The sequence below is a fragment of the Dendropsophus ebraccatus genome, chromosome 6 (genome assembly GCF_027789765.1).
Source record: "Dendropsophus ebraccatus isolate aDenEbr1 chromosome 6, aDenEbr1.pat, whole genome shotgun sequence".
In the NCBI taxonomy this organism is placed as follows: domain Eukaryota; kingdom Metazoa; phylum Chordata; class Amphibia; order Anura; family Hylidae; genus Dendropsophus; species Dendropsophus ebraccatus.
In genome coordinates, this window is record NC_091459.1 from 35,207,491 (window position 1) to 35,224,829 (window position 17,339).

The following is a 17,339-nucleotide window of genomic DNA, read 5'->3' on the forward strand; positions in this document are numbered from 1 at the left end:
AATAATAACTTTTTAGCCTTAATATTACCTTAAGAGTTTGTGACCATTTGTAGTGGCAACTTCAGCAAGGCTTGTAAGTATCTTGAGGTATTGGCTTTCACTTTGCTGTGACAAATGTTCAAGGACCTGCCGTAACTATGAGTAAGAACACTGGTTTGAGAAGCATAAGGCACTAAAGTAGACACATTCTCTACATTATTTTAACTTTGAAAATTTAGAACCAAAATACACCTTTCGGCACGGTAATAAAAATGCAAACTACTGTAAGAAATGTCTTTAAATGCTTCAAGGTGATGTAAGTCAGTGCTAAGAATTTTCATAAGTAATACGTACATAACAAGGCAGCGTAATTAATAGAGACTCTTAATTAACATAAGATAACAGCAAAAATCTTTTGGTTCGGTTCACGTCTAGTAGACATTTGCATTCTTGAAACCTGTTAACAGAATGATGAGACTGATGCTGAATATAATTGAGATGTAAATTTGACAACACTAGCCTAAAAGAAATTTACCTTAAAGTGTCATTTATTTTTTTCTGCACATCGCTAGAAGATTATTATGCTAAGAATATGGACACCCTTGGCACTTATTTATTTTAATATTCATTTGTTTCCTGAATGCAAATAAAATATTTTTCTAAGTAGTCTTCATTAAAAATTCGCTACAATTTGGTGCTGCTCCTAGAGAGATAAGAAAAATGTTTCAGTTAAAGTGTACCTGTTGTCTCTAAACTTTTGATGTGTCAAAGAGACATTTCAAAAGTTTTGATTGGTCTGGGTCGGAGTGTTCACACCTGTACCGATCGGGAGAACAAGCAGGGAGAAGACTGCCCTGCAGCGTGCTCTCTCTATGGTCTGTGTAAGATATAAAAAGTGTGGGGCACTATAGAGCTCCATTATAAGTCTGACTCCGATTTTCTAACAGAAAGCTGGGAGAAGACCCGCTGTGGCGGGTCTTCTCCCAGCTCATTCCTTACAGTTGTACGGGTCTGAACAATCAGACCAGGACCGATCAAAACTTTTGACATGTCTCTATGACATATCAAAAGTTTTATGAAATGACAGATACACTTTAAACTTCCTACTCCCAGCTTCTTCCTGTCAGTGTTTACGAGATATTCCAAGTTAATCACACTGGAAAAAAAAACTGTTACTCAAGTATCTATTAAAAAAAAACAAAAAAACTTTATTCATTAGCAACTAGAGCGTGCCTGTCACAATTTTTTTTTAAAACAACATGGGTTATGATCACAAGCAATTTTGCTATATACTCTATTTTTTTTAATGTATGTTTAAAAGTTTGCCCAGATGATTTTTTTCTCACTGCCATCCCAGAAGATTACACTGTGTCTGTAATATGTTGTATCAAACAGTAGAGCTCTAGTTAAATATTGCTACATTTGGAAGTATTAAAGGAAACCTGTCACCGGGGACGCTGGGACAGAGCCCGCCCGACCCCCTGATGCAGCCCCCGGATACTTACCATTTCCAGCAAGTCCCGCTCATGGAGCCAGTCCCAGGACGAAGATATCAGCGCCCGAACCCGTGCGCTGCAGAGAAGAGTCCGTGCCCATAGAGAATGACGGCTCCATTCATTCTCTATGGGCATCAGACTCATCGGGTGGGCTCTGTGCCCGCGTCCCCGGTTCCCTTTAAAGCTTACTAATGAAATAGAGAAACTGCCTCAGGATGCCCAAATTTCATATTATCTCAGACAACTCCTTTTAACCCGTGTGACAAGTTCTGTCAGGGAATGGACTTAACAATTTTTTTTATGAATAAGGGTATGATCATACATGGCAACCATCCCATCCATCTACAGTTGCAGAACAAAATGTTTAACCCCCATTGCAAACTAGGTTTGCAAAATTTACAATTTTTCAGCTATTTGATAAAAACATACAATCATACAAGAATAATTTCAATAAATGGTCACAACTAATACAACAAGTGGGTCTCTCAAATTAAACACAAAATGCCACTTTTAACAGCTACTGCAATCTCAGAATTATTAAAGCCATTCATGAAGGTTTTAAAAAATAAAGATAATAAAGAGGAGGCATTTTGTGTTTCTAGGTGATTTCAAATGAAAATAGATGTCTGGAATGCTCTAATGGATAGGACAAATGTTATTAAATGAATTGGTATATCTTGAGGTAGTATAAGTATCAGGACATCTAAAATATTCCTTCAATTGTACCATATTTTCCCGAAGGTCTTCATTCTGAGTCATCTGAATTAATGTCTGAAAAAGTCTGGGATGATGCTGTATCAACACGTCACAGGTTTCTCCATAACCACCCTAAAAGAAAAGCACACCACACGGTTATAGTGTACACGGTCCTGTATTTACATTTGTCACATGCCATTATATGACATAAGGGTAAAGGCTGGAAAAACAGATATTATAACACCTGAAAGATGGCAAGTAATAGTACATGTAAAGTACTTGCAGCACCTACATTGCCCCTACATTATTGCACTTTCATTTTTTCCTCCTCCCCATAGCGCCTTTATCTTTCCATTTGTGACACCAATTGTACTTTGTAATGACACTTAAATTTTCCATGAAATATGCTCCAAACCAGAAAAAAAACTTAAATATTGTGTTATTTATTTATATTCCTCAAGTCAGTACAATAAAAATGATAGCCAATTTATATAACTTTTATTTTACTACTTCTAAAATATTTCTAATTATGACCTTATAACACTTTTATTGTTTGATTTATTGGGTTATTTTTTAGTGGAATGTGATGAGATTTTTGCACATGCAGGTTTTTTCATTTGCACCATTTACTGTGCGAGATCAGGAATGTGATCATTTAATAGTGTGGTCAATCACCAATTTTTTTTTTTTTTTAGATTCTGTTATTTAAAAAAAAAATAGAAAAAGGGGGCGATTTAAACTTGTTTTGTAGGATAGATTTATTTATAAATCAAAAAACCTTTTTTTTTAGTTTTTTTTATTACATTTTTGTATTTCCCCTAGTGAGCTTTTATGAAAGTTACAATAATTGCTCACAGAGATCAATGCAGTACATATATATGCCACAATTCCCTTTCTCTTCTCTGTTTTGATAACAGAGAAACGTAAAACTAGCAGATCCATCAAACTTACCATTAATTTAAATGGGTTTTATTGTACCCTATTTGAATCAGTTTTCATCAAATTCGTCAGTGTTCTGTTTTTTAGGACAAACATTAAATCTGTTCACCCACAATTTTTTGTCCATACAAAAAAAAACGGAACACAAATGGTAAGTGCACATCTGTTTTCTTTCTACATTGTAGTCAATGATGACGGATTCTATCAGAAGGTACTGTATTTTTTTTTCTTTGTAAGGGTGCGTTAACACTGTTGTAACCGGTCGAATGACCCTCTGCAGATTCTGCTGCTTGCCCCCGCACTCATCTCCGCCCATCCCATAGACTCCATTCTATGGTCGGGCAAAGTCTGGCGTCCACCCAAAGAATTCCACAGACAGCAGAATTCACCGACCATAGAATGGAGGCTATGGCATTGGCAGAGATACGCATGGGCGTGAGCAGCGGAATCCACGGCAGGTTTCCTCAGTGTGAACCCCCCATAAGAGGCACTTGATGATAAGACGCACCCAAAAATTCAGACACTGAGACACAAAGAAAAGGAAACCAAAAAATTATTTTATAAATGGAGGGCCTTTATTTGTTACCACTTTTCTCGAACAGAACTTGATGACCTGATGTATAACTGTAAGAGTACTGGCTGGTACAACACAGAAGCATTGAAAGGTACTTTGGGAGTTTTAGAGATTCAGAGAGCTGGGTGACTGCCGAGAAGGGGGGGGGGGAATTGTTCTTATGTTGGGTTTTATTTTGTTCTTATGTTGGGTTTTATTTTGTTTTTCATTTATATGTCTGACTTACTGGTACCTGTCTACTACCATTTTGTGTCAGGATCATTCACTACTATGCAATGAGAGGTTGTCCTTGTATTTTATTGCTTGACTGCTGTCACACGCCGATCGTGTTATGATCGCAACAGGATTCTGGATCCGCTGATCGGAAACAGGACTTTCTGTGGCCATTGTGATATCAAGCAACAGGGACTCCTTTCTGTCTCCTGTTATTGGCTAACCTCCTTTAGGAATGAGACAGGGTAGGGTGGGGTATATTTACTGTGGCTTTGCACTCTCTTGTTATGCTTACTGTGGCTCTACAACATGTTTATTTTGCATATGAAAACAATAAACATATGTTTTTAAAAAAAGACGCACACAGGTTTGAGAGGGGGAAAATAAGGAAAAAATTTTTGAAACAAAAAGTGGGCAGACATTTTTTCAAATTTCACGTACAGTAAAAGTGGCTGCAATTAGGTACACTAACAGAAGCAACGATTAGATATAGTAACAGGAGCAAAGATCAGGTACACTGACGAATGATAGGTCCCTGGATGGTTTAACTTAAACTACAGTTTAAGTTAAACTGCCCCTTTTTGATTTTGCACAGTACCAGTTCAACTCATTCAAATACTTGTACATGGGGTTGAGCTAAAATGCAGCAACCAAAAGTACATGTATGTAAGACTGCACTTAGTTACTAATATTTGACATACCAAAAACACATCTAATCATTGGTCAGTGGTTGGCAGTTTCAACCCCTCTCAATACTGTCCCTTCATTGGTCATCAGTTTGCGGGCATTTTACATCCCAACCCTCTAACTCACTGCCCCCAGCATAACTGCCCCCAACAACCTCTCCTCCCAAGCCCTCCCCTCGGCACTGTACCATTTAGGCTACAAACCCACTTGCCGGATCTGCAGCGAGTCCCCTCGCTGCGTATTTGCGGCAAGACTAGCTGCAGATCCCGGCCCTATACTTTCAATGGCAGACAAACACGCAGCAGGGATGTACATCCCTGCTGCGAGTTTGTCCACAGCACGCCCCGTTAACCCCCCCGGCCGCTGGAGCTAATATTTTACCCGATCCCGGCTCCGGCGGTTCCCGGTGTCTTCAGCAAGCCGGAGCGGGGACCAGGTGAAGTATATGCTCCATCCAGCCGCCCGCCTGCAGCCCCTTTAACACCTCCCGCAGCCCCGGCCTCCCGATCGCTCCCCTGAAGCCCCGATTAGGGGGGGCGATCGGGCGGCCGGGGCTGCTGAGGATCGAGCGGTGCTGCGGGGATGGGGGCGGGGGCGGCGATCAGGCGGCCAGGGCTGCGGGAGGTGTTAATGGGGCTGCGGGCAGCAGCTGGCTGGAGCATATACTTCACCTGGTCCCTGCTCCGGCTTGCTGAAGACACCGGGAACCGCCGAAGCAAGCCGGAGCCGGGATCAAGTATCAGCTCTGGCGGCCGGGGGGTTAACGGGGCGGGTTGCGGACAAACTCGCAGCAGGGATGTACATCCCTGCTGCATGTTTGTCAGCCATTGAAAGTATAGGGCCGGGACCTGCAGCGAGTCTCGCTGCAAGTGGGTTTGTAGCCTTAAAAACAGTTAACATTGGTGGTCAGTGGGTTCCGGGCTGGTTAACCCTCTCCTCTAACCCGCTCACAATGCAGGCACGCCCCAGATATGGATTCCTTCTAGCAGCACAGTTGATTGCATTGCAGTTTTTTGATAGCATATCCTTCTGCCTGCTAAACTTTACAGTTGCCTTTAAGGAATGAATGTACAAAAGTCAGTTTTTTAAAGCCAAAATGCAAACGGACCATTTGCTCATCAGTTTGTGCTTATTCATTCATTTCATATGGACGGATCCGTTCATGAATGAGACAAACGCAGGTGTGAACCCAGCCTTAGGATCCTATTCCACAAAGCGATTTTTCGACGATTAATGATAAACGATCTAACGACCGCTATGGCCAACGACCTGAAATTGTTTACACAATTACACGGAACAATAATAGTTACTTATGATCGTTCTTGTGATCGATCTGTCATCGCTACTGCGTTCGTTTCAGAGGGAACCACTTAATGACGTCTTATTACACCGAAAGATGTGCAAACGATTTGCAAACGATCAACGATAATAGGTCCAAATTCTAACATCATTGGTTGTTTAATCGTTGTCTGCTATTACACGAAACGATTATCGTTCAATCCCGAATCTAGCAATTTTTGGAACAATAATCGTCCCGTGGAAAGGGGACCTTACTGCGGATTTACCATTATCATTAATGGAAAACATGTTTAATTTTGCAGTTCTTTACGAATAGAGAATACACTTAATAAAAAGGTGGCCATCATTTACAATTGATCGAGAAATAAAACATACAGCAAGGCATGCCGCAGTCCTGATGAAAAGACATACCTGCACACAAAGATCCAGAGGAGTAACACCATTCTTATCTGGCAGGTACTTTGCACCGCGGACTAATAATATCTGTGCTGTATCTCTTTGTCCGTGGCTGCAGGAAACAAAGAAATCATTTGTGCTACAAGCTGTATACTTGATGGAATGTTAATTATAATCTGACCAGAAGCTATGTGAACATAAAATCTCAATCCATCTCTGATTATTTTTCCCCTCTTACAAACTACTGCTCGAGGAGAAATTAATTTTGCTATCTTATCTTTCACAAGAAAAGCATTTACTGTAATTTCCTTTCGGTGAACAGCAGCAAAAAACTAACGTAAAAGAAAAGAAAGACAATACAGTAATCTAATAACAATGTACCATTAGCATACTAAAACAGGAGAGAGTTATTTCATTAATACATAAGATGTAGCCATTTTTACAGAAACAAAGGTTAGAGAAGCACTCCGGTATTTTGTTGTTTTGCGTATATCGTGTAGTACAGACTATTAATAGATAATAATCTAGAGGATCTTGTGCGTACCATGTGTACAACTATTTTAATTAATATGGTATGCATGGGTTGTCTGCCATCCTGATTCTTATTTCACCGCTGAAATGATCTTCTAATGCAGCCTATACAGTGGTACATTGATTTAAGAGTAACTTGGACTAAGAGCGATTTGGAACAAGAGCTCACAGTTTTTCAAAATTGTAATTTGGTTTAAGAGCATTGCTTTGGTTTAAAAGCTCTCTGTACTGGGTGGGAGGCGGAGCGGAGGATGGCATGTTCGGCATAGCGGGGTCTATAGCACTGTACTCTGCCCCAGGAAGTCTCCCTCACCTTCCAAATCATAGCAGATCCACTTCAGGCTCGGACTTCCATCAGGGAACAGGACTGTGGAGGTAATTTTTTCATAGCTGTAACCCCTCTCTCCCCGGACAGAGAGTGCTGCATTTATGTGCCCACTTACAGTATGACCTGCTCTCCATTCCATCCTCTCCATTCCAGCTGTAATGAGCCTGCACTTACACTCAGCCACTTACACTGCTGCTATAATGTGCTTGCACTTACACTCAGCTATTCACACTGGAGTATAGAAACATGTTTTTCTCTGTCGTCCTGCACAGTTCTGTGATATTCACTTCCTGATTGGTCCATGCTAAACACACCCCCTTCCCCATTATGGTCATGTGACCACACAGACCTCTGACAGCAACCCTACTTCTCTATTCTAGCCTGTTGTACTATGCTACTACATTATGGGGATCTGCAGAGGGGTGGCAACTACTCATCTAGGCGGGGAGCTGCCAGTGACTAGTCGCAGCTCTCTGCCTGTTGATTGGTTCCCTTCAAGTGTAAAATAATAATAATTATTTTAATAATAATAATTTATACTAGCCCTCCACGCTCCCTAGTGTTCTTGTCACTTTTGCCCACTCCCCACAGCTGCAGCTTGAAGTCTTTAAAATAACAGGCCGCTCAGCCAATCACTGGCTGAGACAGGACCGCGCTGTAACCAGTAATTGGCTGAGCGGCCTGTTACTTCAAAGATCAATGTAGGAGCTTCAGTGGCAGCGGGGAGCGGACAGAAGTGAGAATACTGGGGAGCGTAGATAGGTGTGTATAAAGTTTTTTTTTTTTTTTACACAGTCATCAACTGTTGGCCGCACAATACTATTACACGTAGTGATGCACCCCTGGCGGCCGGTGAGCAAGAAGTTACTTGAAATAGACTAGGGGTATGAATGTATATTCACAAAATGTGACATTTTAGCAGCTTTTTGGTAATCTTTTTTAGACAGCTCTATCTGTAGCATGCGCTTGTAAAACAATCAGATGACTACTGAATTTTCTGCCAATGTTCAATAATCAGGTACATGGAAGAGGACGATTGTTCTTGATATCTTTTCTATGCTTATAGTTCTAAAATGTCTTTTTGTTAAACCACACTGGAGAGATATTACATATTCACATTCAAAGTTGGCAGGAAACTAAGTCTGTCCTGTACTCTTTGTTTTTCTTTGTATCTACCTTGAACTATCTAGTTGCTTGTTCTTCACCTTCTCTCACCTAGTCTGGGTTTTTGGGTGCCCCCAGGCCTCTGACTTAGGAGGCAATGTCTATGGTTTTAGTTTTTTTGTGGTTGTGGTTCGTTGTACATGTCTTGTCTGTCTCTTGTTACTCCTCCTTAAATTGCATACCAGCTGGTCTATGTCAATTATCTCACATACGATATCACTATGGCTAACAGTTGTCACATTGTAGCATGGAATGTGAGAGGCATGGGTGACGCAAACAAGAGGTGCGCAGTTTTTAATGCCTTAAAAGAATATCAACCAGGTATTATGTGCCTCTCCGAAACGCATATGGTTAAAGAAACACTGACATCTTACCGAGAGTGGGCGTCCCATGCCTATCATTCGGTCTACTCTACACATGCCAGGATGGCGTCTGTCCTGGTGCACAGAAATATCCCATTTGTGTGTCACTCCTCCCATGTGGACCCCGAGGGTCAATATGTATGTTTACACTGTACAATATATAGAGAAACATTTATTCTGGTCTCCCTATATATCCCGCCACCCTATAACGGATCTGTTCATAAAAAGATATTGGGTATAATCTCCTGTCTCCCTGATTTACCCACCTTGCTCATAGGGGATTTTAATAATTGCTTATCTCCAGAACTAGAAAGACATATGCATGATGTTACTACCCGTGATAGGGGACCGACGGCACTAGCGCATACTCTGACAGAGGTGGGTATGTGCGACCTCTGGAGAATTAGAAATCCAGATGTCCGCCGGTTCTCCTATTACGGTAGCTCACATCGATCCCTATCTCGTATAGACCTGGCAGTGGGTAACCCCTGTTTGCTCTCCTATGTACATTCTCTGGAATACTTACTTACCTATAAGTGTCTCAGATCATTCACCCATCCATTTCCAGTTACACTGGGGGGCGATGCATGGGACTAGAAATGGTAATAGGTGGAAACTTAAGCCATTTTGGCTAAATATCATTCATACTGGTGATGATGTCGATAGGTAACTGAAAGAATTTTTTGCTACAAACAAGGGAACAGCCTCTATGGCCACGGTTTGGGACACCATGAAGGCTTACACTAGAGGGATGTATATACAGAGGATTAGTAGATGTAAATCTAAATCACGGGAATTGGGGGTGGCATATAAAGATAGAGTTGTGGAAACGGAGAGGTGGAATGGTTACCTTTGACAAACTTAAGGAGGACTTTTTTCTTATGAATACAATGTTTTTTTAATACTAACAACTAAGACATGCCCTCCAGGCCCAAAATCGCCACTTCGCCTGGGTTCTCATTCGTTGCTTTGGGATACAGCTGGTAGGGGCTCCGCAAAGGGTGCTATTTCGGTGGCTTATGGTGAACTACGATCCTTACGTATACACTCGCAACCACTGATGGCACGGGAGAAATGGTGCAGAGATGTAGGTGAATTGACTGATACGCAGTGGGATGAGCTTCTAGCATTGACGGCGACCCTGTCTCTGTGTGAGGCTCAGCGCATGCCCCAGTTGTTTCTCCTACATAGGGTCTACAAGATCGACTCCTACATAGGGTCTACTAGATCGACTTCTAATTGTCCACGGTGTGGAGATACTGATGCACATATTATTCACATGTTCTGGGCCTGCAGGGAGCTGTAAACATATTGGAAAGACATCTTGTGCCGAAGCTCTGCCTACTTGGACTTATAGGGGACATGCAGCCTGAGGACTGCACTGCTCTGGGGATACAGCAGGTTCTATACCAGGCCAGGAAAACCATTGCCTCTAAGTGAACACATGCTGACCCACCAGCGATAAGGGAATTTACTCATAGAATGAATGTGGTGATTAGGCTTGAGAGGGGTATATATCTAAAATGGAAATGCCTTAAAAATTTTGAAAAAATTTTGGGGAAGGTGGATAGATACCCCAGGGCTGCCATCGCCGATACTACATCGGATCTGTAGGAACCCACTTCAGGTCCTCCTAAACGCAATGTAAAGTTATACTGTTACTCCAAGTTGTTGCTACTTTGTAGTCTATCCTGTGGCTTGCATAGTTAAATACCAAACTATATAGTAAGTGAGGGACATAATATTCTGGCATTTATGTTAGAATAGACACAAGACATGTACATGTTTTCATGTTATAGTTTATCTTTTTATTTTTATTTTTTCAATTTATTTATTTATTTATTTATTTTTTTGGTATTCTATACACCTGTAGTTACAGAGTGTAATATTTCTATGTTAGTTATGATGTGTAACTGGAAAATCTTACCATGTATCTTGGTGAACATGCATAGTAATTTCCATTTATGTTGGAAAATGTTTTATCTTGTGTATTTGTAGAAAAATTCAATAAAAAACTATCTGATTAAAAAAAAAGATCCCAAGAACCGCTATCAGCTATAAGGGTATGTTCACACTGAATAAATAAGGCGAAATCCCGCCTGCCTCAGTGTGACACTGCCTCTTTATGCGGAGGGCTCGCACACCTCCACTCCCGCCACTCCCCACGCAAAGAACTGATATGTCAATTCTTTGGGCGGAGAGCAATGCATGCGGAGGCACGCGAGCCCTTCCATAGAGAAACAGTGTCACACTGAGGCAGGCAGTGATTGTCTGAGTGGCCGGCGGGCTGTCAGTGTCAACACCGGAATAGAAAGCAGAGCTGTAGACACCGGGGAAGGCCTCTGATGACTAACTGCTCAGTAAATGAGCGCCGATCTAGCAGATTAGCGATCATATACAGTTTATGATCGGGCCATCTAATAGGATCCTAACTCTGACATCCTACATGTCTCCAGGTCTTGGAATGTCCCTGGAGACGTGTAATGTCAAAGGGTGAGACAACAGTGCCAAGCTTATTCAGCGCAGCACTGCTGCATATAATCCTCAGGCAGCTGAAATCCAACATGCCTGGTCTTTCTCTCCCCAACATCTGCTGCTGGGACAGAGTCAGTAGGACACAATACACAACATCATAAGAGCATGTTTTTCCCCTATCGTTTGGGATAGAATTGTCTGCAGGGGCCAATATGAAGTTAATTCATCAATAAAAAGATTAAACATTTATAATGTGAAACAGGTCTTACCTGCATGCAAAGTACAGTGGAGTAGCTCCAGATACATTAGGTCTGTTTATATCTGCACCGCTGTCCAATAGGCATAACACTGTCTGTCATACAGAAGAAATACAGAAATACAAGCATGAGAAATTATTCAGTACACATCAAGAAGAGATCAGAATATATTGTTGCACCAATAAAGAAATAACCAAGAGCACTTCACAACTGGATAAAAGAACATATCACTTCCTGCAGGACATTCAGCAGTTGGTAACTACTGCAGGGCTTAAGGTTTTTTTTTTTTTTTTTTTTTTTTTAAATAGAAGCAATCTGTATAATTTTCATGTCAATCCAGTTGCTCCCCACTTCTGCGACGAGATGGGGTGGAAGGATGCCTGGCGTATCTTTACCCAGATAACCAGGAATTTTAATGTTTTAGTAGCTGTTATGATGCGGCATCCCGCATACACTTGATCCAGCATGTAAAACGCTGAAGAATATTAAATACAATAGTTCTGGAGAGTATATAAGAGAAAAAGCATAGCATAAGTTTTTCTTTTTTTCTTTTTTTTTTTTTTTTTTTTAAGTGTCCCTGTTGTTTGAATTTTTGTGCAGAAATCAATAGTACAGGCGATTTTAAGAAACTTTGTAATTGGGTTTATTAGCCAAAAAATGCATTTTTATCATGAAAAAGCAGTTTGAAGCTCTCCCCCCCGTCTTTGTGGTTCTCTTATGGAGAGGGGAGGGGTAGAGGGAGATGAGGCACCAAAACAGGACAACAAAGAGTTAATTTACAGCTATATCACTGGGCTATCTCCTCTGAAATCAGCACTGACCTCTCTGACCTCTGAATACTGGCTTTGACACAGGTCCTGCTGTGTAATTCTTTGTTCTCTGCTGCCGACTAATCTCCCTCCTCCCCCCTCCATAGGTTACACAGAGCTCGACTTCCTGATTTCCTGATAATGAGCAGTGAATGAGAGAGAGAGATGGGGGGGGGAGGACTTGGGGAAAGTCTTTTTGAATGCAGATAATGGCATATTTTCCTAATAAACCCAATTACAAAGTTTCCAAAAATCGCCTGTTCTATTGATTTCTGGAAAAAAAAAATGGCGGTGACACTTTAAGGTTAAGAAAAAATTGTTCATGGAGGTAATACAAACAGACTGCTGGCCAGGGTAATTACTAATCGATCAGAAAATCATGAGATAACAGCAGTGGTGAGAAGGAAGTCTAGTGACCAAGGAGTGCGGTATAGCTCAGGAGTTTTAATTATATAGTTCTGAGTTCAATAGGAATGATGCCCAGACTGGTAGGGTTTTGGGAGGGGTTGTGCTCCCCGCAAAGGAGGTGAGAGTGGAAATGGATGCAGATATAACTCTGTAGAAACTAGAGTTCTATTATGTCCAATGTCAGTGCGGCCACCTACCAGGGAATTGTAAAGCACTTTAGTTTTCCAGTAGGACTTGGTACGTGCCACCACTGCCAAAAATACTAATACCTGGTCTAATAACCATAGCATCACTGTGCTACATTGTCCAGCAAACTCGGACACAAGGCCCAACAATGCCGATGAGCTGAAGGCTACTATCAAAACAATCTGAGCTTCCATAACACCTCAGCAGTGCCACAGGCAGACTGCCTCCATACCATAGCGCAATGATGGTGTATTCAATTAAGTACTCAGTTAATGTTAGTGCTATGACTTCACATTAATAGTTGTGGTGATAGCTTAGGTGTCTGACCAGCAGATGTCCCTAGCAGTCTGGGAACTACAATCAATACCGACTAATACTTTTTTCCCAGAAGCATCGCTTAGATCAGAAGACTTTGAGTGAGTCATCTGTCACATGAAAGCAGCAAAACACATTTTTGTGTCAATATAATTGTATGGATAGTCTTTCTCACAACAAATGGAATGACAATATATGAGTCATGGATGTTGCAACATCACAACACATTTACACCATATGATTTAGAGTGAAGCCCTTACGCAATGGTAATCGCCAGTCCTGACAACCTAATCACAGGTCCTGGGCTGTATCCACAGCAACAAAAACACCTGGGATTATATGGTATGGCCCTGTAGTATGTTCTAATAGGTGGCTGTGCGTATACACAACCACAAGGTGCAGAAGTGTGCTACCATATTAGTCATTTAAAGTGTCCCTGTCGTTTACATTTTTTTTGCAGAAATCAATAGTAAAGGTGATTTTAAGAAACTTTGTTATTGGGTTTATTAGCCGATAAATGCATTTTTATCATGAAAAAGCAGTTTGAGGCTCTCCCCCTGTCTTCTTGGTTTTCTATGTAGAGGGGAGGGGTGGAGGGAGATGAGGCACCAACACAGAACAACAAAGGGGTAATTTACAGCTACATCACCAGGCTATCTCCTCTGAAGTCAGCACTGACCTCTTTGACCTCTGAATATCGGCTTTCACACAGGTCCCACTGTGTAATGCTCTCTGCTGGCAACTAATCTCCCTCCTCCCCCCTCTATAGATTACAAAGGGCCCAACTGATGTAAAAGAGTGGAGATTTCCTGATAACGAGTGGTGAATGAGAGAGTGGATGGGGGGGGGAATCTGGGGAAAGTCTTTTTGAATGCAGATAATAGCATATTTGCCTAATAAACCCAATTACAAAGTTTCTTAAAATCGCCTGGACTATTTGATTTCTGAAAAAAAAAAAATAAAATACGACAGTGACACTTTAAGAGATGCAGACGTACCGTCTTATGTCCATTCTGACAGGCCACGTGCAGCGCCGTCTGTCCCATTGCATCTTCTACATCCACATTGCTGACATGCTGCACAAGGTCATGAAGGAGCTCTGTCCGTCCATTTACAGCCAGCCAGTGGATCTAATCAGGAAGATAGAAAAGGAAAAATAAGCCACCAAAGCGCTTCTCTCCCTCAGTAAATGTGCTGCGGAGTCAGTAAGCCAAGCCTGCAACTCTGACTCTTTTCTTACTACTTTTTCAAACTCCAACCCCAGCTCCAAATCACATTTCTATCGCTGCCAGAACATCTTAGTTCTTTGAGAAACAGGAACCTTGGATTGTATTATTGAAGGGGAACTCTAGCGAAACATTTTTACTTTCAAATCAACTAATGTAAGAAAGTTATACAGATTTGTAAATTACTTCTATTTTAAAAATCTCAAGTCTTCCAGTATTTATCAGCTGCTGTAAGTCCTGCAGGAAGTTGTGTTTTCTCTCCAGTCTAACGCAGTGCTCTCTGATGCCCCCTCTTTCAATGACAGGAACTGTCCAGAGCAGTGGCAAATTCCATAGAAAACCTTTCCTACTTGGGACAGTTCCTGTCACGGACAGAGTTGGCAGCAGAGAGCACCATGCCAGACTGGAAAGATTACATCACATACAGCAGCTGATATATACTGGAAGACTTGAGATTTTTAAATAGAAGTAAATTACAGAAGTAAAATTCAGTGGAGTACCCCTTTAACACTGATGAACATTCCCATGAAAATAAACATGCGACAAGCTGTTTATCTATTATATTAATTTTACAGAATGTTCCCATAGGTCCGTGAACACTGAGAATGAAGATAATTTTTTTACTTTCGTCCTTATCACCATGTTTGGTAAATGTTCATTTTATTCAATATTCAATTTATGTGGTTTGGTTCCCTGGGGGCAGTGCACTGATCTGCCCCCTCTCTTGAATAGACATGTTAATAAAGTAAATATTTACTATGGGAACATGATAGCAGGTTACATTCCCTGCACATATGTACAACTGCTGCATGTCCACATTCAGTAGCAGAGAATTCTGGGGGTGCTTGCATTGTTTGGTCAGCTCTCCTGTCACACAGCACCAAAACCACATAGTGACATTATACTGACTGAATTGTTGCATAACCAAGAGCACTGTATTCTGGTAAACTGTGTAGCTGATAATATAATTAGCAAAAATTAACAATATAATTAGTTACCAATTAGTTAACAATCTAAATTAATAGCCCTCAGTTTATATACAACCGGCTTTATGAACAGGTGTCTTTAAACATAGAAAACAAGTATATTAAAAAAATATGTATGGGATCACAACCAATTTTAATTTCTTTAAAAAAAATAGTGACAGGTACACTTCAAAATTTCTATAAAGCCAAGGACCTACAGAATGCGTACTCCAACCCTGAATGCTGTTCCTTCTATCACTGTACCCTGCATCTTTATTATTCCAACAGGCATTTCTTTTTTCTCTGTTGTGTCAATTTTAGTATCTTATTACTGTACAGGATTTTTTTTTCTCAATTTCAGAATAAATGATTTACTAGGTTATAGACATCCTACCTAGTAAAGGACACTATCACAAAGCTTTATGTTAGGAGACAAATAGGCACACCCTCTCTGTGAAGTTTTATTGTCACTCAAAACAAGTCTTTGTTCGGATTACTTGCTGGTCTTAGTTCAGTCAACATCGTTCACCCACGCTTCACTACTATCCCTGAAAGTCTATACCGGAATCAAAATCGAAAATCAGTACAGTGGTTCCTCAGGTTACAATATTAATTGGTTCCAGGATGACCATTGTATCTGGAGACCAAAACTCTGTGTGAAACTGGTTCTGAAACCCCCAAAATGTCATCCAGAATGTGAATAAATGAAGAGTTGAAGAGAAATAAGCAGGTAACTAATATGGGCAAAGTAAGCCCTTACATACAGCAGTCAGAAAGAGGTACCGGAAGCTGTAAATTACTTTCTATGTAGAGGACCGGAGTGTTTTCTGGGTCCTGTACAGATCACACAAGTCCTGGTAAAATAGAATGAAGCCACCCTCACCTGGTGTCTAAGAGAGCAACTCATCCTGGCACAGGTAAAGAGCAGTACAGGACATTTAGTATCACACTGTACTGTAGGGAGGAGATTCTAGACACACAGCAATACAGGACATGTAGTATCACACTGTACTGTAAGGAGGGGATACTAGACACACAGCAGTACAGGGCATGTAGTATCACACTATACTGTAGGGAGGAGATTCTAGACACACACAGCAGTACAGGACATGTAGTATCACACTGTACTGTAGAGAGGAGATACTAGACACACACAGCAGTACAGGACATGTAGTATCACACTGTACTGTAGGGAGGAGATACTAGACACACACAGCAGTACAGGACATGTAGTATCACACTGTACTGTAGAGAGGAGATACTAGACACACACAGCAGTACAGGACATGTAGTATCACACTGTACTGTAAGGAGGGGATACTAGACACACAGCAATACAGGACATGTATCACACTGTACCGTAGAGAGGAGATACTAGACACACAGCAGTACAGGACATGTAGTATCACACTGTACTGTAGAGAGGATATGCTAGACACACAGAGCAGTACAGGACATGTAGTATCACACTGTACTGTATAGAGATACTAGACACAAAGCAGTACAGGACATGTAGTATCACACTGTACTGTAGAGAGGAGATACCAGACACACAGCAGTACAGGACATGTAGTATCACACTGTACTGTAAGGAGGGGATACTAGACACACAGCAATACAGGACATGTAGTATCACACTGTACTGTAGAGAGGATATGCTAGACACACAGAGCAGTACAGGACATGTAGTATACACTGTATTGTATAGAGATACTAGACACACAGCAGTACAGGACATGTAGTATCACACTGTACTGTAGAGAGGAGATACCAGACACACAGCAGTACAGGACATGTAGTATCACACTGTACTGTAGAGATACCAGACACACAGCAGTACAGGACATGTAGTATCACACTACTGTAGAGAGGAGATATTAGACAGCCAACCACTACATGCACTTCAGTAATACTGGGGTTTTACCTGTAAAACGGCCACTTTTATTGGTCGATCATCTAGTTATTCACATGCTCCGCAGATCCTGACTGTAGTAGGGCTGGGCGATAATGGCCTAAATCAATATCGCGGTTTAT

General features: G+C 41.2%; 1 protein-coding gene across 8 annotated transcripts in view; it reads right to left on the reverse strand.

Moving 5' to 3' along the window:
- Window positions 1–17,339, reverse strand: part of HACE1 (HECT domain and ankyrin repeat containing E3 ubiquitin protein ligase 1) — a 153,310-nt gene that overhangs the window by 60,363 nt on the left and 75,608 nt on the right. For all 8 annotated transcript variants that reach the window (XR_011363621.1, XM_069974775.1, XM_069974773.1 and 5 more), the window contains 5 exons: window positions 14,113–14,244; window positions 11,409–11,491; window positions 6,295–6,391; window positions 2,202–2,303; window positions 29–135 (listed from right to left, as the gene is read on the reverse strand). Coding sequence is in view for 7 of the 8 variants with exons in the window: in XM_069974775.1 (XP_069830876.1) it covers window positions 29–135; window positions 2,202–2,303; window positions 6,295–6,391; window positions 11,409–11,491; window positions 14,113–14,244 (521 nt within the window). In the remaining variant the exon portion in view is untranslated. The remainder of the gene's footprint in view (window positions 1–28; window positions 136–2,201; window positions 2,304–6,294; window positions 6,392–11,408; window positions 11,492–14,112; window positions 14,245–17,339) is intronic.